We start from the raw sequence: 23388 nt of genomic DNA, 5'->3' as shown, positions 1-23388 counted from the left end.
CCCCCGCCTCCCGGGACAGGTGCACATGCGCGGGGCGGGTTATTTGTCCTTGCGCGGCCGCCGTCCGCCCGCCAGCCCCGCCTCCGGCGCAGGGAAGATGGCGGAGGGGCTGGAGCGCGTCCGCGTCTCGGCCGCCGAGCTGCGGGACATGGTGGCGGCGCAGGCCCGCGGTGGAGGAGGTGAGGGGGTGGCGGGGGGTGGGAGCGAGCCGGGAACCGCTGCTCGGGCCTCCCGTCAGCCCCGGCCTTTCGGCCGCACCACCCGGCTGAGGTAGGAGTAGGGGCATGGCCGCCGCCCCGCCGGGCCCGCGTCGCCCCGGAGACGGTTGTCACCGGGCTGAGAGAACGAACGCGCTGAGAACCGGGGCTTCGGGGTGGTTGTGGCATGGTCGGGGTGGCTTGTTCCTGCGGTCAGGTCGGTCTCTGCCTCCTCGGGACCGTTCAGTTCCCTCCAAGGCCCAGCTCCGGTACCGGCGCGAGGTTCGGTGGTGCCGGGTACTGACAGGAGCGAAAAGTTGCGGGGATGCGACGCGTAACAGGTCGGTTTGGCGGAAAGCTTAATTATGTCTCATCCGGGTTGTGTTTTCTGACGAGTCTTTGTGTAAATACGGAGAGGAGAGAAAGGTTCCTGAGCGAGGGGGGGAGATGAATCTTGGGCTCGAACGGACCTGTTGCCTGGGCAGGGGGTGGAGAAGGCAGCGGCTGCGGGGTCCCAGAACACTGAAACTTCATGCCCCGTTCTCCCATGTGAGCGTTCAAGTCTTGCGTTGTGCTCTCTGTCTCTTTCTCGGATTGTTTGTGCTCTGAGGCAAAGCTGGTTATGTGTTTTGTAAGTGAGTCAGGTCGAGGATTTGGTCAGCTTTGTTGTACTTTCTCATTTCCTCCTCTTTGCTCTGTGATTTCCTGTAAACCTTGACAGAGGATTTCACATCTGTTCACTTGGACCTGCCCTGAGGGTAGAGGGCTCTTTGCCTTTACTTGTTTCCTGGTGACTATTTGTCACAATATTTGTTTTGTTCTTGCCTGGTTTGTGGTGGGGATAACTTTCTTCTTTCCCTTTTTTTCCCAGAAGACATGAAGGAAGTGAAAGAGCCAAGGCACCGCAAAGACAACAGGCGCCCAGACCAGGAGATTTACAAACCTGGTCTCTCCCGACTGAGGAACAAACTTGTGTCACCAAAGCATGAGGTCTCAGAGAAGGAGAGGAGCAGAGCTGAGGAGAGTGCCAGTGAAAAGGGCCCTTCAGGAGGAGCACCTCCAGTCACAGATGATGACAGAATGGTCAGACAGAATGGTCCTTCACAGGAAGCTGAAGAGATGGAGACTAAAGGTGGTCTTCACAGCCTGGAGAACTCAGCCAGCCAGCCTCCTCCAGATGAGTGGTATTCCAAGACTACCAGGAGAAGCAAGAAGCCAGACCAGCAGATCTACCAGCCTGGGAAACGCCTGCATTCAGCTGCTAGAGAACCACCCCTGTGGTCAGCTAGTGAAGAACTTACCAGTAAGATGGAGCAGCTGAAAGTGGAGAATGATGAAGAGACTGAGAAAGGGGCTGGAAAAGACAATAACAGGAAAACCAAACCAAACAAGGAGGATAGAGGGGTGACCCAGGCAGGGGAAGGACTGAAAGCCACAAGGGGAGAAAAAGGAAGGCGAATGGAGCGAAGTGACAGGTTAAGGAGGACAGGAGAGGAGGCGATTCCGGGGAAGCTGAGCTCCACAAAACGGTATTCCCGCTCTGACAAGCGGCGGAGCCGGTACCGAACCTGCAGCACCAGTTCAGCTGGGAGCAACAACAGCGTCGACGGAGCCCCCCTGGTGGACGGGGTGGAGAGGCGCCAGGAACGTGCCAGGGAAAGAATTCGTCCTAGGAAGCAGCTCTCTGCCTCCTCCACTGACTCCCTGGACGATGACAGAATCGATGAGGCAGAGGCATATGTCTCCAGCAGGAATTTAGACAGGAAAAAGCGTTCAGAGCAGGGCCGGGCTTCTAGGAGTGAGAGCGAGTGGAGCAGCAATGGCAGGGAAGTCAAGGGACACATTCGAGTCACATTTGACAGCAGAACTATGAACAGGGATATCAGTCTGGCAGACACGGATAAAAAAAAGCCCCTTAAGGCGTTTGTTAATTGCAATGACTCAGAGGCTTCGGAGGAGGCGAGGAGCAGGAGCAGAGAGCCCCAAGGGAGGGGCCGTGGGATTCTGTTCCTGCCTGCCAACACAGACCTCACTGCCAGCACTGCAGGCTCCCCTGAACCCAGTCACCCTGGGCCCAGGCTTCTGCTTGGTGGAGTTGGGAGTAAAGGCCCCCGTAGCCGGGGCCGAGGTGGCACTGCTCGCAGGCTGTGGGACCCCAACAACCCGGACCAAAAACCCGCCCTGAAAAGCCAGACTGCTCAGCTTCATTTCCTTGACACGGATGATGAAGTGAGCCCCACCTCCTGGGGGGAAGCCCGCCAGGCCCAGACGTCCTACTATAAGTTCCAAAACTCTGACAACCCCTACTACTACCCCCGGGCTCCTGGCCAAGCCTCCCAGTATCCCTATGGTGGGTACTCCCTGCAGTATCCCATGGGTCCAACCAATGGTGTGTACCCAGGAGCCTATTACCCTGGGTACCCTGGGCAGGTGGGGCAGTACATGTGCGGCCCACTCCCTCCTACTCCTTTGAGTCCTGAAATGGAGCAGCAGATGAGGAACATGCAACAGCAGGAGCTCAGCAGACTCCTCCGTGAGGCTGGGAACCAGGAGCAGCAGCTCAGCAATCTGCTTTCCAGAGACCGCATCAGCCCCGAGGGGCTGGAGAAGATGGCCCAGCTGAGGTTTGTGGCTGTGCTGTAGAGGGGTTGTGTGACAGAGCCATTTCCAGGGTGAACTACCAGAGCTGTTATCCAGAGAATGGTCTCTCCCTGGGGATCTTCTAGATTGGAAGCACCAATATCTCGGAGACTGGGAGATGGGTCCCTGGCTCTTTGGCTTTTGATGCGCTGGGGTTGTTTGTCATGTGCCAGTGGTGTGTGGGTGTTGGAAGGAAGCTGTGGGTGAAGAAATCGTTTGCCTGGGCTGGGAGCTGAACTGTGTCTTCTTGTGGTTGTGGAATGTCTTGCCCATTGTCCATGGAGGAGCAGGGCAAGCACCCTCTGCAGCTATTGGGTTATTCTTGCTGGAGCTGATCTCTCTCAGTTCCAGTGCTCTCTCATCCTTTCAGTATTTGCTGGTGGACTTTTGCTTTCGTACCAGTGCAGTGTTATCTCCTGTCTCATTTGCATTGTGGGCTTCAGGGGTGGGGACTGTCAGCTCATGTGTGCAAAGAATTATGTGGGTTCCTGATGCTGTGTGACAGTGACAGCACCTTTCCAGAATCAGGTTGTGCTCTTGACGCTGCTCAGTCCTGTGACACGTGGCAGTGCAGTGGGAGCAGTCTGGTGACTCCAGCTGGTGTGAGGGAAGTGACACTAGTGCTCTGGAGGGTAGTTAACATGGCTTGGAACAAGTGTCTACTTGGCATCTTTCACATTTTCTTGTCACCTTGGTGGCTCTAGGGCTTCTCTGGAGATTTATTTTTAGAGCTGGCTTACAGTAAACCCAGCAGGTGAGCTCATTTCAGGGCTTGTTCTGTGTTTTAGGGATTTGTGCTATAGACCACAGGGTGGGATATGCTGTGCTTGAAGCAGTACTGGAGGTTTAAGGTCTTCGTCAAGGTGGAAAGGTCACCCAGAGCTGTTGTCTGAAGGGAGATGAAAGGCTGCAGAGTGTTGCTGTGGCCTGTGTGAAGCCCACCCTGCCCTGGGAGCTCAGGCACAGGTTGGCTCTGTCCCTTCCAGCAGTGTCCACCCACCTTGTTGTGTCTGAGTGTGTGCTGCCAGCCCATCTGGGGAGCTGAGCTGGGGCTCTTGGATGCAAGTGCTGCCTCTCAGGTGTCCATCTGCAGAAACGTCTTGGTTTCAGTTCTCTTTGTTGGTGTTTGTGCTGTCCAGACGTGTGTGTGGGGACAGTGTGGGGTGGGGCAGTAGGACCATGCTCTGCACTGTGCACAGGAACCCCCTGGCACCCATCTCTTGCTCTTGTTTGGCGTTTCCAGGCATTGCCACCTGGCTCCACTCCAGGCTTTGCCAGCCACGTTCTGTACTGTGTTGTACTCCAAGTATTGTAAGGAGTAAAGCTGCCAAGGCAGGAACAGCTGAGAATCCTGAAAACTTGCCCCATGTATGGCAGAGCTGTTTCTGGCCTGCAACTGTTCTATTAAATTGGACTAATAGAATCCTGGACTGGTTTGGGGTGGAAAAGACCTTAAAGATCATCTAGTCCAAACCTTCTGACATGGGCAGGGATACTTCTCACTAGACCAGGTTGCTCCAAGATCCATCCAGTGTGGCCTTGAACACTTCCAGGGATGGGGCAGGCACAGGTTCTCAGGGATTCTGGGCCACAGTCCTGCCACCCTCAGAGGAAAGAATTTCTTCCTAGTGTCTAACCTGAATTTCCCCTCTTAGCTTGAAACCATTCCCACTCATCTTACCACTCCATGCCCTTGTAAAAAGTGTCTTCCCAGCTTTCCTGTTGCCCCTTCAGGTACTGAAAGGTGCTCTAAGGTCTCCCTGGAGCCTTCACTCCTCCAGGCTGAATTTAGGGGAGGAATTCTGCTCTCGTGTCCTGGCAAGGCTGTAGGGAGCTGGTGAGCAGAATGTGATTTCTGGAACTCAGAGGCTTTATATCCTTCAGGTGTGACATTGCCATTTTTCAGGAACCAGGGTCTCTATTTGCTCTGTACTTTGGTTAGATGGAAGGGAGGAGGGGATCATTTTTAATGCCAAGGCTTCTGCCCCTTCTTTGTGTGTTCCTGGCCCACAGTAGCCAGACTTCATGCTCAAAAGGAGCAGAGTCCTGCAGTACACACTTTCTTCTGCTTTAGTACCAGGAGACAGTCTGTGCTGTTCCCAGTTTCAGAGCCAAATGCAAAACTGGGAGCAGAATTATGCAAAAGGGTGATGCTCTTTTCAGATTTGCCTCCTGGAGCAGGGAATGGGGTTTGATTGCAACAGCTCCCATCTGCTTCTGGGATGTGCGTGGAAAAATTGATTTGCAGCAGTGTGCAAGCTGCTGACATCTCGTGTTGTCTGGATGAAGAGCAGCAGGTGGCTCAGAATGTTGTCCCCTCAGCTCTGGGCAGTTGCTGTTGTGTTCACCACTGATTGTGTTCTGCTGCAGGGTGGAGATGCTGCAGCTGTATGAACGGTGCATCCTGATGGATATCGAGTTTTCTGATACCCAAAACGTGGACCAGCTGCTGTGGAAGAATGCCTTTTACCAGGTGATTGAGAAGTTCCGGCAGCTCCTCAAGGACCCTCAGGGGGAAAATGCCCAAGAAATTCGGAACAGACTGCTCCAGCTTCTAGATGAGGTAGGAAGAGAAAAACATTCCCAAACTCCACTAAATGTTTGGGTGGGACTGGCTGATGTTCACAATGGGATGAGGTAACTGGGCAGCTAACCTTCTTGTTCCTGCTCCTGTCTCTGTGTGCCTTAGGCTATCCATGTGCCAGGAGAATGCTCAGACAGGTTATGATCTTAGTGTGGCAGATATAATTCTGTGTGGACATTTGTTAAAATTGAAACCAGGCTTATTTTGGTGTGTCTTCCTTTGGTGTGTGTGTGATACTGAGAAATTGATTTGAGCCAAAATGAAATTGACATCCTGAAGTGGATATAAACAGAAGTATTTCTGAAGGTGTTTGGGCCATCTTTATCAAATAACGTGCTTGAAAGTTATTCCATTAAACAGTGCAGCTCTTTGTGGAAAATAGGCTGACAGATCTAAGAGGATCTATTTTGTAGAGTTTTTGTAGAATTTGCTTTTGTGGGAAGCAACTGCTGGAGGGCTTTAGTCCAACCTCCTGCTCAGAGCAGAACTCAAACAAAATCAGGTCAATCTTGATTTTTGTCTAGCTCAGTCTTGAAAAGCTCCAAGGCTGGAGATTCCCTGGCTTCTGTGTTATTTTCTGAACAGAAACAGCCCTAACCTCAGAGAGAGGGACCTTCTTGCATGTGGCAGGGGTGTTATGGTGATTTTGTGCTCATCACCAGGAACTTAACATCCAAGTGTGTGTGTGTTTTGCAGGGCACTTCTTTTTTTGATGGCCTACTCCAGAAGCTGCAGATGTCTTACCAGTTCAAGCTAGAAGACTATATGGATGGGATGGCCATCCGCAGTAAGCCTCTGAGGAAAATGGTAGGTTGGCCTCCTCCTGGAGACTTCTGATCTTGTTAATTGTATGCAATGTGCTGCTCTTGCCAAGAGGTACTCACAACAGATGTCAGTGTGTTTGCAGGGAGTCTTTCTCAGCTATTAGAGAACTCGTTGAACCAATTCCGATGCACTAACATTTCTTAGCTTCCTTTGCAAAGAAGAACTTTATTTTTTTGTACCAGCTTGGTGATCAGGGCTAATAAAGAAGTGCTCAGAGTTGCCCTGGCTTTGCCCTTGGTACTGAACATCTCTTTATTTCGGTCTCTGGAATCCTGAATTATGAACCAGGGAAGCAAACAGTTTGTGCTGCCTCCCTGATACTTGACAGTGTATGATTGCCCTGAGCTGTGAGCTCAGCTGCCAGGCACAGCAGCTGGAGAAGAGTATTTTTTACCAGCTGCATTCCCAGAGTGGTGTTTGTCCAACAGCTGTCCTCAGATTGGTTATGGACTGAACAGTTCCCTCCTGGAGAGAGATGGGCTGTTGCTGTGAGAGGGGAGGTGTTTGGGGGATTGTCATGTCCTTCTGCTGCCCTTTATTGAGACCTTCAGTGTGTCAGTGACCTCCTCTTAGCTCTTGACAGTCCCTGATGCTCCCTGGGCCTGCAGGTGGGCTCCCAGGGCTGGGCAGGTCCCACATGATGTACCAAGTGCTTCTTTCCAGGTGAAGTACGCGCTGATCAGTGCTCAGAGGTGTATGATTTGCCAGGGGGACATTTGCCGGTACAGAGAACAAGCGAATGACACCGCAAACTATGGCAAGGCCCGCAGGTACCGTGATCTTCACTGCAGTGCTGAGCACAGCTCTTTCTCTGTCTGCAAGGGACTTATCTCATTTCATGCTTAAACTTGCCTCTAGCCAAAGAAGTCTTTCCACCCCTCTTTATTGTCTGGCAGTCCTGTGGAGCAGAAAAAGTGTAGCCTCAGCTGTTGTGCTGTCCCAGAGAGCAAGCCTCTGCGGCTCCAGGCATCCTCCAGCCATCTAGTGTGAAAGTCCTATGCAGGTCCTGCAGCAGGATTTATGTTGTGGAGGCTGGCAGACTGGCTTTTGTATTTTCTGGTAGCTTTTCAGCTAGGAGATGTTCCCATATGTGTCTGTACGCTCTGATGGAATTACTGGCTCTTGTTGTTTTCTGTCACTCTTATTTTTTTGAAGCAGAGACTGGTGGGGAGGCAAAAGAGTTCAGCTTGGGGGTTGGAGCCCTGACATCTGTGGAGTTTAGGAGAATGGGGCAGGAAAATTGTCTTATTTTTGGTATGTGGACATAAGTATGTGCTGCAGTCTTGGGGGTTGTGGGGAACTTAGCAGGTTCATGATGTGTCTGAACAGTGTTGATGGATATGTCTGGCATGTTACAATGAAGTGTGGATAATGCAACTGAGGGAAAATATGAAGGGAAGAATGGACTGCCACCACTGAATGGATGCCTTCTCTTTTGGGGTGATTGAGTATCTTGAAAATACAGGGAATGAGCTAAGGAAGATGGAGGGTTTGGTCCCAGCTGCCTTGGAGCTAAAGGGACTGCAAGAGATGCTCCTTGAGTAGCCTGTTATCCGTGCCTGAGGCTGCAGGGGGAGCAGCACTTTTTTGGCTGGCTAAATGCTCATCCTCAGGCTGAGTCAAGAGCACTTTCCTCTGCAGCTGGATCTGCCCCTGTCTCACTCTCTGCCCTGGCTGTGCCTCTCCAGGCCTGACTGCCTGTGCACGCTCTTGCAGGCAGAGGGCACTTGTGCAAAGGGCCTGTTCCCTGCAGCCCTGCCAGCGCTGCCTTCCCAGGGGAATTCTGCATCCTGCACAGAAGGGAAGGCAACTTAGTGTCCTTTCAGTAAACCTTTCTCTCCGATTCTTCCTTTTCTCAGCTGGTACCTGAAGGCTCAGCAAATTGCTCCCAAAAACGGCCGCCCGTACAACCAGCTGGCTCTTCTGGCCATCTACACGGTAAGGTGCTCGTTGTGCAAGGATGTAGCAAGCATAGGAAGAGCCCCTGGGATGGCTGTGAGATTCCATCTGGTGGAGAAAGGCATTGTTTAGGGCACTGCTCCCAGATGTTTAGGTTGTTTTTTTTTTTTTAAAAAGAAAAAATCTGATGGCAGGATGTGCTGTGTGGATCCCAGCTGCCATGGCTTCAGGCAGCTTGGTTAGATACATGCTACTCCCTCAGGCAATTGGCATTTTGGGGGCTGATCTGTGGGCTGTTGGGAGTGCAGATGTTTTAAAAATGGGTTGTTTTTAAAGTTTTGCCTGAGATTTTTGTGCTCAAGACTGTGCTGTCCTGAGGATGCTGTTCCTGTTTGCCATGTCTTCATTGGACCTATGAGGACTAGTCTAGGTGATACCTACACATGACTTTCTTAAGTTTCAGTTCTGCTGGCTACTCCATCCAGGCAGGAACAGATAATGGAAGCATCAGTCTGGGATAGAGGAGCTGGAAGGGATTTTCCCTTTTGCAGCCCTGAAAGATGCTGGTTTAATGCAGAGCAGTTCAGAACTGCCAGCTTCAGAAGCACATTTTCTTTATGGCTGGGAATGACTTTTCTGACCCTTAGTGTGGGCCTTGAAGCAGCAAAGTGTGCTGCCCTCTATTGTGGTCTGTAAGGCCAGCAGCATGTGGGTAAGCCCCTAAATAGCTGTATGTGTTTATAGCATAAACACAAGGGCTTGTGCTTCTTGCTGGTGTTTGTAGGTATCTGTGAATGGGGATGAAGAGTCCAAGGTCCTACTTGTCACAGTGCTGTTGGTATGTCTGTCCCAGACAGCACTGAGGGACAGGGAAGACAAAGTATGTGGCATCCGGGATGAGTGGCAGCTCTGAGTCTGGTTGTGTTGTTTGCAGAGGAGAAAGCTGGATGCTGTCTACTATTACATGCGCAGCCTGGCTGCCAGCAACCCCATCCTGACAGCCAAGGAGAGCCTCATGAGTCTGTTTGAGGAGACAAAACGCAAGGTGAGTCTCAGAGCTGGGATGTGGGATGCTGCAGCTGCCCCTGCAGGCTGTCCCATGCCAGAGAGCTTTTGGACTTGGAGTTACTACTTATCTACTTCTAAAAAATTCCATGTTGGAACTCAGATGAGAGAGGCAGCCTTTAGAGTGGTGGCTTTTCTGCAGCTCCTCAGACAGCTTTTGGGGTTGTTAGTGCAGCTGAATCTCTTGTTTCTAGGTCACACACTGTTGAACAGCCAAGCTCAGCAAGGGCTGTTTGTGGTTTGAAGCATGATCCTTGCCTTACCCCAGAGGTGCCCCACACCTATTGGGATGGACAAGAGAGGCTGCAGTGCCCTAGAGGGTCACCCCACATCACAGATACAGTGTGTTGGCTGTCACACACTTGAGGACTGGACACAGCTTTGCCTGTCCCAGGGCAGTTGGAGTTGAAAACGTGCACTGTCCTGTAGAGTCAGAAATCAAATTCTGGACCTGTCATTGAGTTACTGTGGTTCTGAGGAAGGGAGAAGGGCTGATTTCTCCATGTAAATGAAATTACATACTTTTCCTCAGCTTTGATTCCCTGAGTGATCTGAGTTGCTTCTGTCTGTCCAGGCTGAGCAGATGGAACAGAGGAAACATCAGGTGCTGGATCAGAGCCCCAGCCGCCGGATGAAGGGCAAGAAGTCCACACTGCGACAAGTTGGAGATGATGCCACACGTCTGGAGATCTGGATCCATCCCTCCCACCCCCGCTCCTCCCAGGGCCACGAGTCCGGACGGGATTCGGAGCAGGACAACGGTCTTGGGAACCTCAGCCCCAGCGATGTGAGTACTGCAGGAGGCAGCAGTTGGCTTTGGTGTCATGTGTTTGGAATGCAGTGGAATGACACTGGATCTGTTTTGCTTTCCTGTTGCTAAATTTTTCAGTGTTTTGGCTTCCCCTATGGGAGCTGTGCCTGGGTCAGGCTGAGGAGCTGGTGACCTCGTGCCTCTCATGTTTAAGGCATGTTGTTACCATCCATTTCTTGGCAGCACGTGCTGGTGTGGCTGATACGGATTAGGAGAGGCACAAGCAGAAGATGCTGTAAAATGTCTCTGCTGAGGGCTCTAGTTTGGGTGAGGTTGCCGGTGGGAAATGAAGTCAGATGCTGAAGACCAACCAGGGTTAGCTGTGACCCTGTAGGCTCTGAGGCTTGTTCTGGAAGTGGGTCATTTGTCCCAGTGCCAGATGATCGACTATTTGTGCCGGGAATGTGAAAACTGTGGTTCTCATTTCCAGTGTAGGTGTCATATTTGCATTGCTTGTTCTGCCGAGAGGCCAGACCGGTGACTTTCTTTTGCAAGGATTAAAAAAAAAATAATTATTGACTCACAGTATCTCTTGTCTGTCTGTTCGAGCTGTGGACCTTGCAAGAGGAGCCCAAGTGAACTCTTGTTTGTCAGGCCCAGGAATGCAGGCAAAGGCAGTGGTGGTTGGGAGCTCATCCTCTAGGAATCCTCACGCCGCTTTGGCACATTCGGCTTGCGAGAGCTCTTGCCAGGGTGCTCTGGGCTGCCTGTCCTAAAATGGCTGTTAAGGATGTGAGTTTAGCAGAACTGGGAAGACCTTCTCTGCACACTGCGGGGCCCAGAGCTTCTCGGATACGACTGCTCTTTTATAACTAGTTTGTGACTTCAGCTGGGTGGAACTGGGGTGAAGTCTTGGAGCTTTGAAAGATAAGCTCCGGCACGCTGCTGCAGCATTTTTGAGACGTTACTGCCCTTCGTTGTTTTCCCTCTCCTCAGTTTCTCTTCTGGTGACCTTTGCTTCCTTAGCATCATTGAGAGGAATGTGCCAAGCTTTAGCCCCTCCATAAATCATTGATGAAGATGTTTTACATAAGATGCTGTGAGTGTTTTTGAGGAACTAGCAAAGCCAGGGGCAGCGATGTCTTGTTTTTTACAGTGCAGTGCTGTTTGCTAGAGCTTGCTCTTTGTCTGTTCAGTGAGGGGCTGTGGTCTTTGAAAGTTGCTAGCAATTCCTGTACAGTTTTTGTGTTTGACACCACTAGTCTTGATTTCTTCATCTGTTTGAAAAGTTGGCTTGTTGCAAGCACAAGCTTGCTGATTGTAGAGAGGCTGCATGATCAGAAATATAATGGCGAAAGGGCAGGGGCACCGGGGGGCACAGGTTCAGGTGCTGCTGGTTTTGACAAGAGAAGATACTTGTCCTCAGGCTGCCTGTGCCTGTTGCAGTGCAGCACTCCACTGGTGTTGACACAGCTGCTTGTGCCATGTCACCCAATTGTTTCTTCATTGAAAAGAAGTGAAAAGGAAACCTCGAATCTTTGTGTGGGGCTCTGGGCTGGATAAAAACAGCTGCTCCTGGGGAATCTGTGGGCTCCTCGAAACTGTAGCCTCTTATTATCTTCCTTGCTCCATCCTTGGGTGGTTTGCAGTTCCTTCTCTGGAAAAGAGCGGAGCAGTCGGTGTGTTGCCACCACTGTGTGGCACTGTTTGGCCTCGGAAGGGACCTGCCCGGCCAGGGGTAGGCTGCAGCTCCCCTGGCAGCACCTCTGCCCCACATCCCCTGATCGGCTGGACAGGAACAGCTCTTATATCGAGGGATGAATGCCAGGGCTTACGGGGCGTTTTGGGGAAATGAGTCTAAATTGTGTCATCACCTCCTTGGTCCCATCTTTGCCTGCTTTTAGCCCTTGCAAAGGCTGAGCCAAGCAGTGTTCTTGCTTTGTTCTGGCAGCTGTGCTCTGCAGGTAGCTTCTCAGGCATCAGTCATTATAGCAGCTGGGCCAGAGAATGGGGTTTTGCAGGGCAGAATGGGAGACTTTTCAGCTTTCAGAAGCAGATATAACACAACAACCCTGGATACAGGGCAGAGGGATGGGAAAGAGAGACTCCTTCTGCCCTTCAGATAGATGCTGGTGCTTCAAACCCAACCCAAGCCAAAGGTGACTGGTGTTTTCACTGCAGAGATGCTGGCTGTTTTAGAGGCAACAAGAAATTCTTTTGGGATGTGTTCTGTCCTCAGTGGTCACTTTCTTCATGGTGTGGGCAGTTAGGTGCCCTGTGACCTGGCATGCTTGGCAGGGAGCTGTTGAATGATTCCTGTCTCTGGACCTGCTGATGTGCACAGTCCCCATCAGCAAGCAGAGTCTGTTCAACACATGCTTGCACATCTCTTCTCAGTGATGACTTGATTTTTCCTTCTGCAGCCCTGTACCAAGACACAGACACCATTACTTTATTTCAGGGTTAGCAGCCAGCTGAGCAGAGTTAGCAAAGCGTGATGGCAAGTCTGCAGAAGGCCAGCTCGTGCTGCAGCCCTTGCTGTTACAAGAAGAGGTGATGTGCATTGCTGGCAGTTTGTCTTGGTGCTGTCTGTTTAGGTAGAGGTGTGGCACAGCTGCTGCTTTCACAGTTTTCTACACCATATTTCCTTGGAAGATGCAGAACTGGAAGAACATACCATGTATCCACACCCAGGGGCATACCTCGCTGTTTGGTCCCTTCCTCAGTTACTGGATTTGGCACTGTTGGCATGGAGTTCATGGGACAATTTCAGAGGGAGTGGAAGAAGTGTTTGGCTTGCAACCTGGCTGTTTTGTATTTAGGGTTTTGGCCGTTGTGCCTGCAGCCTTTTGGGGTTTCGTTCTGTGATGGGCTGTTCTCTGCGGTCTCTTGTACGTTGTGTGTTTCCAGGTGTGCAATGGTAGGAGAGTCCAGCTGACCCAGAGTCATCTGGCAATAATATTGACTCGCTTTGTGTAGAATTCCAATAAGAAATGAAAAAAAAAAACCAAAACAAAAAAAAGGAAGGCTGAACCAATGAGCAGTTGTGTTACTTTTAAAACAAAAAAATTCTCCTCTGCCACTGGTTTCATTTGCCATGGGTCTGCATCGATTTTTAAATCTGATAGTACCATATGCAGCTTATGGTACAGATTGTGAATTGGTAAACAGGGCAAACGTGCTGTCAGCCTCTTGAGAAAGTGTTAATATTACACTGAGTTTGAGATTTTAATCACCCTGTCAGGAAATGCTGAGTTAAGGTTCCCACAGTTGCTATTGCCTGTGCTCTGCAGTAGACACTTCCTTGAGTTATCACACAGCGTGTGAGCACTAATAAAGATTTCTCCATAGCTGCAGCTAACTTTAGGGAAGAGAGGTTTTTCCCTTGGCTTGACAGTAATTGAATAATACTTCTCTCCAGATGTCTGAATACTTTAGCATCATTAAAGAATTAAGTCTCTTAGCCTCTTAGTGAGAGGTCAGTCTTGTAGAGCCATCAAAACTTTGGTAGGGCCACCCAAAAAGCTCTTTGGAAAGCTAAGGCCAGAGTCAAGATCTCCTGTCCCAGCCCTGGCTGCAGGACCCTTCCTGTTTCCCCTCAGCCTGATGATTAGGAACAGAGCTGTTGCATGTCCCTGGTGCTGGGTGCCCGTGGAGCAGCAATCCCTTTGCAGCAGCAGAGAAATTGTGATGCAGTCACTGGTTCTGAAGTTCAGAGCGGGTTTTAAACCCCCCATGCCTTTACATGGGCTTTTATCTCAGCAGCAGGCAGTATGGATGGTGCATCAGGGTTTCCACAAGTGAGCTCCTACCAGGAGGTCTACCAAAAAAAGAGGACAAAGTCCTCCCAGATAAGTGCCAAGCACACAGGGAAGAAGTTGTCTGCAGCTCGATGAGGGTACTGTCTTCTCAAAGCAGTGGAGGCTGTGAGGGCTGTCTTGCTTTTTCTCCTCTAGGGCAGGATTCAGGTCTCTGGGAATTTATCCAGCATTGTCTGGTTGGGGCTGTATGCACAGCTTGCTCTGATTTGTTTCTTTCTGAGATGAGACACCTCTAGGGATTCTCACCTTCTGCCTTTCTCAGTTCTTCTTGCCTGCTTAGTTTGTTTGACTTTACCCACCTCACCTGTGCACCATGATGCTGTGTCCTCTTATACTTCTATAGCCCAGTCATGGTCCCTGGCTGGAGAAGGCACTTTAGGGCATGCCTGTGCATCCAGGAACCTTGGGGAGTCCTCAGAGCTGCCTGGGCCTCTGGTTCAACAGTGTCTTCAGTGAAAAGGATCTCTATCCTACTCAAATCCTGAATGTTTGACATCCATTTTTCCTTGGCAGTGTTTGTTGTTTCTGCTCAGTGCCCTTGTTCCTCTTGGGCAGCAGCCCCTGGGGTGGCTGGCTGGGCTCCTTCTCCTGGCTGGTTTCAGTCAGAACACTTTTTCATCTAAGGGAGCTGTCTTTTGGGCTCTGCATCAGGAGAGGGCTGCTTCTAGGGAGCAGTGGGATAAAACTTCATGTTGGTCTGGTAGTAGTTTTGGTGGGGGTGATTTCTTGGCCGTTTTGATTCAACAGCATTGAGCCAGTCACACACGAGAGTGATGGTGACCTGCGTTCAGAGTTGAGGTTGTCTTGATGTCCCTACCTGTGGTCTCTAGGAGCAGCTGCTTTGTTGTGGTGTGAAGTGGGTGTCCATGAGTGTGGCCCAACTTTGCTCATGTACCACAGAGACCTCTCTGTTTACTGGGAGTGGCTCTGTTCACTCTCAGCCCTTTCCTCTCTGTGTAGCTCTTTTCCATTCCAGATGACTAGAAGTAAGTGACAAGCAAAATTGGAAGTATAGTGATGTATCACTAGAGTGATGGTTGTTCTTCCATACAGATGCATAGATAAGAGGCTGCTTGGGGAACTCATTTCTGGAACTCATGTCTGCCAGGCTGGTGAGAACATTTCTCTGTGCTGCCAGAGTAGCTGGGTGTTTTTTCTCAGGAGACTGGAAGATTGATCTTTTCCACAAGAGAGAATTCATATTCTTTTATAAATAATCCCTACTGGCTGAAGTACAGGGCTCCCCCCATGGTCTAGGGTGAGTGAAGGGCTCAGAACTGTCCTTTTTTAGGAGCCTCTGATCTAGAAAATTAGTCCAGGCAGCTGAGGCTGTGCCTGAGGTTTAGATGGGCACCATGAAAGTGTGGGCAGGCCTGCCTTCCCCCAGCTGCTGGGACATGCCTGCCCACAGGGGTAACCCTGCAGGCTGTACATGATGCTCAGGAAGCCTGTGCTGACTCCTGTGTGCACTCAGGGTGTGGGGTTTTTTCAGCCAACACCTGTGCAGGGACTGGAAATTGCTCCTGGAGATGCCCATTCGGCTTTTCTACTGAAGCCATTTCTCACACCTGTTGAGCATCTGACCCACACTGGAGTGGTGGCTCCCAAAGGGAGGGGACACGTGAGGGATTGTCCCCTCCATTCTTCTCAGCATGTGAGCTGGTTGCAGGATATACACAAGGTCTCACAGCAAGGCCTTGGGTCAGGTTCTAATGGCCCTTTGTCACAAGAAGGTGGCTTGGGTGCAATCAGGAAGTTTCTCTGCTACATCTAGGTGCTCTCTAGTATTTGATACAAGTCCGTGGTCTGCTGCATTTTGTTCTACACATGCTGTCAAAGGAGGGCAGTGCTTCCCTTCCAGCTTGTTGCTGTATTTGATCCATACCTTTGCTGTGCTGCCAGCCTCTGCTGAGCCTCCCCTGCTGCACAGAACTGAGCAGAGAAGCTCTTGGGGCATTAGCAATCAGCTAAGGCTGCCCCTCCTTATTTCTCTCCTTTACCCACCCACCCACACAGCAAGAGATGCTGCATACTTGATTTTTGTGCCCATAACAGGATTGAGAGGGAGAAGCCTGGAGTTCCTGCTGTCCCTCCCGGGCAGCCTCCTTTCCTCAGCCCCACAAGCTTGCAGGAAGCTGTTGGGTTTGGTTACTCATTTGTGGAGGTCAGGACTAGGTCTGGGGTTTTTTTCTCTTTGTGTTTAGGAAACGGTTTACAAACTGTTCTGAGCATGGGGGAGCTGGTGGCATGTGAAAGAGGCTTCTCAGCCTCTTTACTGCTGGACTTGCATTAATTCTCTGCTGTACCTCTGATTTTGTAATCTCTTTTCTTGGTTGGCAACATGAGTACCTCTGAGTGCTTTCCCCAGCCTGCAACTCCTCCACCTCCCAATATGACCTCGGTCACCAAACCACCTCGGGGCTCTATTTTTACTTTAGCTGTTCTGTTTCACATGGTAAGGTTGCTTTCTTTCCCCAGGCAGTGAGAAGACTTCTCTGCAGAGGAAGTAAAAGAGTGCCAGGCTGCAGTTGAAGCTGGTTAAACACTAAAACCACACTCTTAGCCTCTCTGGGTTTGAGACGTGACATTCAGCCATGCAGCTTAGCACTGGCTTTTTTTGCCCACCACTTGTGCACCCTCCCCTGCACTTAACTTTTTTAATAAACTCTGCTTTTGACTTTAAAATACCGGTAAAAACCTTCTCAGCTGCAGCTCCAGCCTAACCAACACAACCAGAAACACTCTCACACTTTCTCTTGGCTCCTCATCTTCCACGGATGCTCAGTTCTGCTCCTCTAAAGCTCCCAGTGCTCACCAGAGCTTGCAGAGTCTGATTACCAGTTTAGCCTGTGCATGAGTGCTGTGTAGAACCCACATGTTGCTTTCCAGCACAACTTGACCTTTTGTCACTACCCAAAAAGTGAACGCTAGGCTAGTGGTAGGATTTTACAGAAGTTGGTGTTGATCTTTTTTTAATTATTTTTCCCTCCATCCCCCTTTTCTTTTTAGACCATGTTGGTGGTTTTATTTAACTGTGAAAAGCAAGGCAGGAACTAATGTTACTGGAATGGGAGAGACACCAACGTGTTCTCCTCCCATCAGCTGGTGCTGATGTGTGTAGAAGTATCACAGGGGATCAGAGGTGGAAGCTCTACAAGGACATCAGTGACTTCTGCTTGTGCAAGGGGCTTTGCTGTATCCCAGTGCTCAGAGAGGCTGCGGTGAGGGGGGCGAGGCTTCAATTTCCAACAAGCTTCTCATACTCTAAACCCAAGTACAATCATCCAGAAACCGCCGTTCCCTGTCAGTCAATCTTTCCTCATTTCCTCTCCTGCTGGTGCTGATCAGCTGGGGATTTGTGTGTAACCAAACCCCCTCCTGCTGCTGCACATCAACCCTTCCTCGTGGCAGCGGGTTTGATGATCCCGGTGCTGTGGGGTGATGTAGGGAGAGAGAGTTTGCACTTCAGTGGAGAATACTGCCAGAATTTGCACTATAAATGAAGGACATAAAATGCCCAACAGCAAGGTTGAGAAGTTTTCCAGAGCAGGGTGAAGGCTGTAGGTGGTGATTTCTCTTAAACATTTTTTTTTTTTTTTTTTTTTTTTTTTTTTTTTTTTTTTTTGTTAGTCTAACCTTGATCATTGTCTGAAGTTGGCCCAGACCAACTTTTTTTTTGCTGTCAGTTGTATGCTTCTTGGGATGGGCACCTTGTGTTCCACAGCCAAACATCTTAATGCTGCCATGGGGAATGTTTATTTCTTTTCAATTTTGAATGAGCCATTTCCAGATGGGCTTCGTCTCCACTGTGGAGGTGGGTATTAGGAAAGAAAGTTCCTTCCGGAGGATCAGGGAGTGGAACCTGCTGGAATCTGTGTCATTTCCTCTGTCCTTGGCTCTACTCTTCCTCCCTGGCAAATTTCATTGCTGCATGATTCAAAGTGGAGAGGGAGGTGCCTTCATGCCCTCTTACACTGCCCAGGTGGAAGGCTCCAGAAGTACTCCAGGATTGCAGCAAGGTGGACAACCACCTCCTGGTTGCAGGAGCCTGGGGCACAGGCTGGCTGGGAGCTGCTTGGGTTATCCCTGCTGCTGAGCGTGGCTGGGAGCATGAGGATTGCATGTGATAATGCTGTCATCCTTCTGGAAGGCTCTGTCTCTGCTCAGCCTGTTGTCCAAATGTCTTGTCTCTTGGCCTAACTCCATCTGAAGCCTTTCAGGGTTAGATCTCTTCAGTCTTCACCTTTCTTAATTTCTCATATTATGTCTCTTTGGGCTTTAACCCTGTAAATAATCTGCTCCAGAGTAGTGAGAAAGGCTGACAACACCCAGAGCTACATTAACAGGAGATCTCACGTGACCAGAACTCATCACACTTTTCTCAGTGTCAGTTTTCAGTGTGGCAAGAAGGGGATGCTGCAAACAGTATGTGTTTGAATGTAAGCTGCTTTTTGCTGGTTGGAGCTGCTTCAGTGTCCAGCATGTGGCCTCCACCTTACCTGCTGAACAAAGAACAGCTCTGCCTGGGTCATCTTGCTTTTGGTACTTAACCAGATGCAGCCTTGAAGAGCTGAGCTTGTATCCTGAATGACCTGCAGCACCAGAGCCAATTTTTAAAAAGTTCTGTGTTGAAAGTTAACTTGATAGCTCAGCTGAGGACTTGCTGGCACGTTTGCATAGATTCATAGAGCTTGTGGCCAGCAGGGACCATTAGATCATCTAGTCTGATCTCCTGTATATCACAGGTCCTTAAGTTTCACCCTGCTACTCCTGTATGAAGCCAAATAACTTGTGTTTGGCTAAAACAAAACTTCCAGAAAGACATCCAGTCAAGAATCCACCCTTTTCCTGGGGAGTTCATTCCTGTGATAATTGGTTCTGAAGCACTTACACCTTATTTCCAGGATGAATGTTTCCAGTTTCTTCTTGTGCTTTGCTATTCTACAAGTATAAAGAGCCCTGAAGTACCATGAAGGCATTTTGAACCCTGCAATCAAATCACCTCCCAGTCTTTTTTTGACACTCTAAACAGATCGAGCTGTTTAATTTTTGTGTGGTTTTTGTTGGGTTTTTTTTTTTTTTTACTCTGAGACATCATTTCAAACCTTTGAATCACTTTTATGGATGTTTTCTGGACCCTTTCCAATTTTTTCAGCATCCGTTTAAAAATCAGGGCACTAGAGCTGGATGCAGTGTTTCTGTGTCAGCCTGTGTGTAGATGTAAATGTGCTCCCTGCTTGTGCATGGAAGGGACCCCTTAACACTTTTTACTGGACATTGCATTGGGATTTTGTCCACTGTAGTCCCTAGAGCCTTTCTGGAGAAGCTGCCTCGGGCACGGTCTCCTGGAGACTTATTTTTACATGATCCCAGATGCAGAACATGACATTTGATGCTGGAAAACCCCAGATTTTGAAGTGATTATAATAACCTTGCCCTGTAGCTGTTGTTACTCAATGCTCCACTTGCCTTTGTGTCACAGGAAGTTTGATAGCAGAATTTGCTTTCAGCTCATTGATTAAAAAATTTTTTGGTGAGTCTCTACCATCATCTTTCTACCCAGTTCAGTGAGGATCTCTGAAGGCCAGTGCTTTTTAAGAGGTTACTTAATCAAGAATGTTGCCTATTACTGATAATAACCAGACTTAGGTACAAGTTCTGTTGGAAAGGAAATATTCTGTATATAAATATTCTGTTCTACCCGTGTTCCTAAAATTGGAAGTTCTGCTAGTAAATTTCTTATTTAATAATGTTAAATTTATTTATAGGTCAGATTTTTTTTTTGAGCCACCGAACTCACCACTGCTGGATTTTATTATATTTTTTTACATTACTGAAGTGCACAATTTTCTTGCTTATGTTTCTTATCTCACCTGCTCCCCCCTGCAGTGATGAAAGGAAAAAAATAAAAGCTCCTTGGTTTTGCTGGGAGTTTTCTGAAATGCCTTTTTCTTTTGCTGAATTGCTGAATTGCAGCTCTTACAGCGATGAGATGTATCCTGGAGCCATAGCTGCTGCAGTCCAAAAGATAGGAAGCTGCAGGAGCATCTCAAGGTCTCTTTACCTGGAAATAAATTTTGTATGTCTTAAGTCCACAATACACCAGGGTTCCCTCTTTCTTCCATGTTATAGCGAACTGGATTTTACATTTGTGCTGTGTCTGATGTTGGGTATCAGGATTCCCACTGGAATTACTGGTTCAGGGCAGGATGCTGTGACTGCAGAACAGGAACCTGTGCTAGAACACGTGGCAAAAAGGAGCCAAGGCGAGCTCAGCATCCATCTGTGGTTGCAGGTGGTATACGAAGAGGAATGGTTATGGTAATTAGCCCAGCTGGAATTTGCCCACAGCTCTGTGGGTACCTTGTAAACACTGCAAAAATGCCAGACAATCTTAATAGCCCTTTTGTCTCCTCTCCTTTATGTAGGTAGCCGTTTGCACAAAACACTTTCCACCAGCACTGTGTTACGATTGCACCTGTAACAGTAAAAACCTCCTCCTGGTATATTGCCAGTAAAGCCCAAGGCAGCGTGTTGGGCTTTTCAGGAAGCTCCTTATCAGTGCTTGGTGTTATTTCAGTGAGATACTGCCGTGGAAAAACGTGGGAAACGCCAGCCAGGGCTGTGCCTTGTGACTCTGGGATGGTGTGAGATACAGGCTCAGGCTCACCTCTGTAAAGCTCTCCCCAGGGGAGGTAGTGGGCTCACTGCTGCTGTTGGACTGGGTTGGTGTAGAGCCCTGAAGGAGGTACCTGATGGGAGAGAGGAATAATCTTAACAGTTAATGTGGTATATCTAGCCCCTTGAGCTGGGAGTGAGAAAATGGCCTGGTTTGGGTGCCTGGATGTTATTTCAGAGAGTTCTCAGCAAGGAAGCTGTGCCTGGAAAAGTCTGGCTGCCCAAGAAACCGTGAAAATATTTGGGATGAGTGTGGTACGTGTTTTGGAGCAGAGCTGCATGGCTCTGTGGTCTGTATCCCAAACCCATGTCACTGAGGAGACCCCTAGACTCAGGAGAACATCCTGCTGTGCTCCAGTCCCTTCCACTCCGGTGGAGACGGCACATTTGTTACAGGCAGTTTTGCATCTGGTTTCTTGATTAATGGACTTGTCTTTTGCAGCCTATTTTGACTCTGACACTGCTTTCTGCTCCACAGATGCTTTGCTGATGTTGAAGAAAGTTTGCCTCTCTTGATAAAGACCAGATCCTGAAATTTACTTCCAAACCTGAAGTAACAATTTTTAACTTGAAATGCTTTTTCCCCAGGAGTCACCGCTCCAGAATCCTTCCCTTATTTGGTGCCTCCTTCACAGCTGGGACTGATGCTCAGGTGCCAAAGCTCTACATGCTCCTCACCGTGAGCCAAATGGGTCTGTGCTGGTTTCAAGCACAGCAACCCTGCTTCCCAGCCCTGTTGGTAGCACTCCTCTTTCTGCACACCCCAGTCGCATTTCCAGTTTTTTTGTGTTGAGGTGGGAGATGTGCTTTCAACCCTTTTTGGTGAGTGCACAGCCTCTTGAGGTTGGGTCTTGCTTTCTTCTTTGCTGGTTCAAGACATGACAAAGCTTTCCTGAAGCTGTCTGACAGCCTCTGCTCTGTGTGTTGTCAGGACGTTCTCCTCTTGGCCTCTCGGTGATTTGAGCTGGCTGTTCCAGGACTGTTGCTATCTCTGCTCTTAGCCACTCTCCACCAGAAGTTGTTAGTCACTGTTGATTTCTTCCATGGTAACAAATCCAGTTTGGTTGGCTGTGCGGTGTGTGAATGCTCCCCAAGCAACAGTGGGCTGCTTCCTTTGGTGAGGTTGCCTCTTCCCAGGTGGATTTAGTCTGTCTGCACATGCTGACTCATGACAGCAGAAACAGCTGTTTTCAGCTTCAAGCACTACTGTGTGCAGGGACCCCTTCTTCTTGACAGCTGGTTTGTTTTTATAACTAATGCCTTCACTATATGTTCATAACTTCCATATCTCTGATGCCCGCTTTTCAACTGTAAGGGCCAAACCCCATTTTTTGACAGTTTTGTTGTTGTATAAACCTTACTTGGTGGACTCTTCCCAACTGTGACCAGCCAGATCTGGTTCCTCATCCCAAGAAGCAAAGCTGCCCACAAAGGGGAGTGATGTGAGTGCACAGGGAGCCTTGGCATTGGTATGAGGACCATTTTTAGGGAAACTTTGGAGGTGGTAAGCATTGGACTGCACAGTGAGTGAGATGAAGGCAGGGAGTTGTTGCAGGTCTCATGCTAGCACTGTCAGGGTAGTGGGCACAGCAGCAGGGCTTTGGGAAGTGTTTCTCTCTGCCCTGTGAATGCAGTACAGCAGGTTACAGGACTTCCACCAAGCAACCCAGCTTTGGAGGAAGTCATTGTTTCTCTGTCATCCTGAGAAGTGGCGTTTGATGGGAGGAGCACTGAGGGCTCCCAGAGACTTGAGGGTCAGGTGAGTCACTAGAGAAGGAGTCATTCAGAGAAAAGCCGAGTCAAAGCACCCCATGGCCTTAGCGTGAACTTGGAGCTGAGAGGTCCAAAGTTAAGTGGTGAACTCATCAAAACCTTGAGGCTTTGAGAGAAAAAGGGATGACTATTGCCTGCTTGAGATGCCACAGTGCTGGGGCACACAGGTCTCTGCTTGGGCTTGCTGGGTTCATGCTTAAATTGGCAAGAGGTATGAAACATGCTTCTTCCCTAGAGGCAGGTATCCTGCTTCCTTATTTTAAAAAAAATAATAAATATCAATACACACATTTCAATGTCCCAGTTCAGCATTGGTTCCTCTGGAATGTAACTGGTTCATCCTTGTGATGGTGAGTGAAAAGGCTGAGTGTGAAACTTGCTCTGAGAAAATGGGGGTGAAGCTGAGGCCTCCCCAGAGCTGGGCATCTCTGTAGGGACCTTGGGGCATGTCCCTGCTGGGGGTGGGTGCCACTTTCCATACAAGGTGGGGAGTTTTGGTACTCCCCCACTGCCAGTAAGCTGGAGTGGAGATTGCAGGGTGAGTGCTTCCAAGACTGTGGGTGAACATGGGCCTTGGAGAAAATCTTCAAGCAATTTCTTTTTCCCCCCATGTGCAGCCAACAGGGTTTCCAGTAGAGATGGGTCAGAGCTCCTGCTCTTTTTCTGTATCATGTCCATATCTTTTCTATTGGAGAGAATAGAGAGTGGACCCTCACAGCCCCACCAGGGTTCTGACACCTGAGTGAGGGGCTCAGGCCATGTCTCTGGGGTATGTGATCATTAGCTGGAGCTGCAGAGCTGTTCACAAACCAGCTCTCTACATCTGTGCAATGTTCTTTGGAGGGAAAAAAGTTTAAGGTTTTCAGGCTCTGTGCTGCCTGCTTTTGTCCCAAGGAGGATGGTAGAGAAGCAGCTCTATCTAAACTTGGCTAGCAGAGGGAATAAGGGCTTTGCTGTGCTGTCCCAGTATTCCCCAGTCTCTTCCTGGTTTCATCTGCAGAGTTAATAAAATGGTGGCAAATAAAGTTTAGTTCCAGTGGAAAGGGCTCTTTAGGGCAGCAGTAAAATAGTGAGTAAGCAAAGAACCCCTTGCTGCGGGGGCCAGTTTAATTGGTCTGGCTTGTTTTATGAGACAGGTTTTATGTTGAAACTCGC

General features: G+C 49.4%; 1 protein-coding gene across 6 annotated transcripts in view; it reads left to right on the top strand.

Annotated features, from left to right (window-relative positions):
- The first annotated feature begins 30 nt into the window (after window positions 1-30).
- SMG6 (SMG6 nonsense mediated mRNA decay factor) overlaps window positions 31-23388 on the top strand; it is a 111043-nt gene continuing 87685 nt past the window's right edge. Inside the window, exons 1-8 of one of the 6 annotated variants that reach the window (XM_071765599.1) lie at window positions 31-179; window positions 1069-2821; window positions 5208-5400; window positions 6118-6228; window positions 6910-7016; window positions 8106-8184; window positions 9080-9190; window positions 9785-9997. In XM_071765599.1, the coding sequence (XP_071621700.1) occupies window positions 98-179; window positions 1069-2821; window positions 5208-5400; window positions 6118-6228; window positions 6910-7016; window positions 8106-8184; window positions 9080-9190; window positions 9785-9997 (2649 nt within the window). In that variant the 5' untranslated portion in view covers window positions 31-97. Of the gene's footprint in view, window positions 180-206; window positions 539-615; window positions 747-1068; window positions 2822-5207; window positions 5401-6117; window positions 6229-6909; window positions 7017-8105; window positions 8185-9079; window positions 9191-9784; window positions 9998-23388 lie in introns of those variants that run through there. The other 5 variants (XM_071765600.1, XM_071765601.1, XM_071765602.1 and 2 more) reach the window with 5 other exon arrangements.

This window comes from Heliangelus exortis, chromosome 21 (genome assembly GCF_036169615.1).
Source record: "Heliangelus exortis chromosome 21, bHelExo1.hap1, whole genome shotgun sequence".
Classification (NCBI taxonomy): Eukaryota; Metazoa; Chordata; class Aves; order Apodiformes; family Trochilidae; genus Heliangelus; species Heliangelus exortis.
Note: the sequence above shows the minus strand (reverse complement) of the source record. Positions and strands in the feature narration are given on the sequence as shown.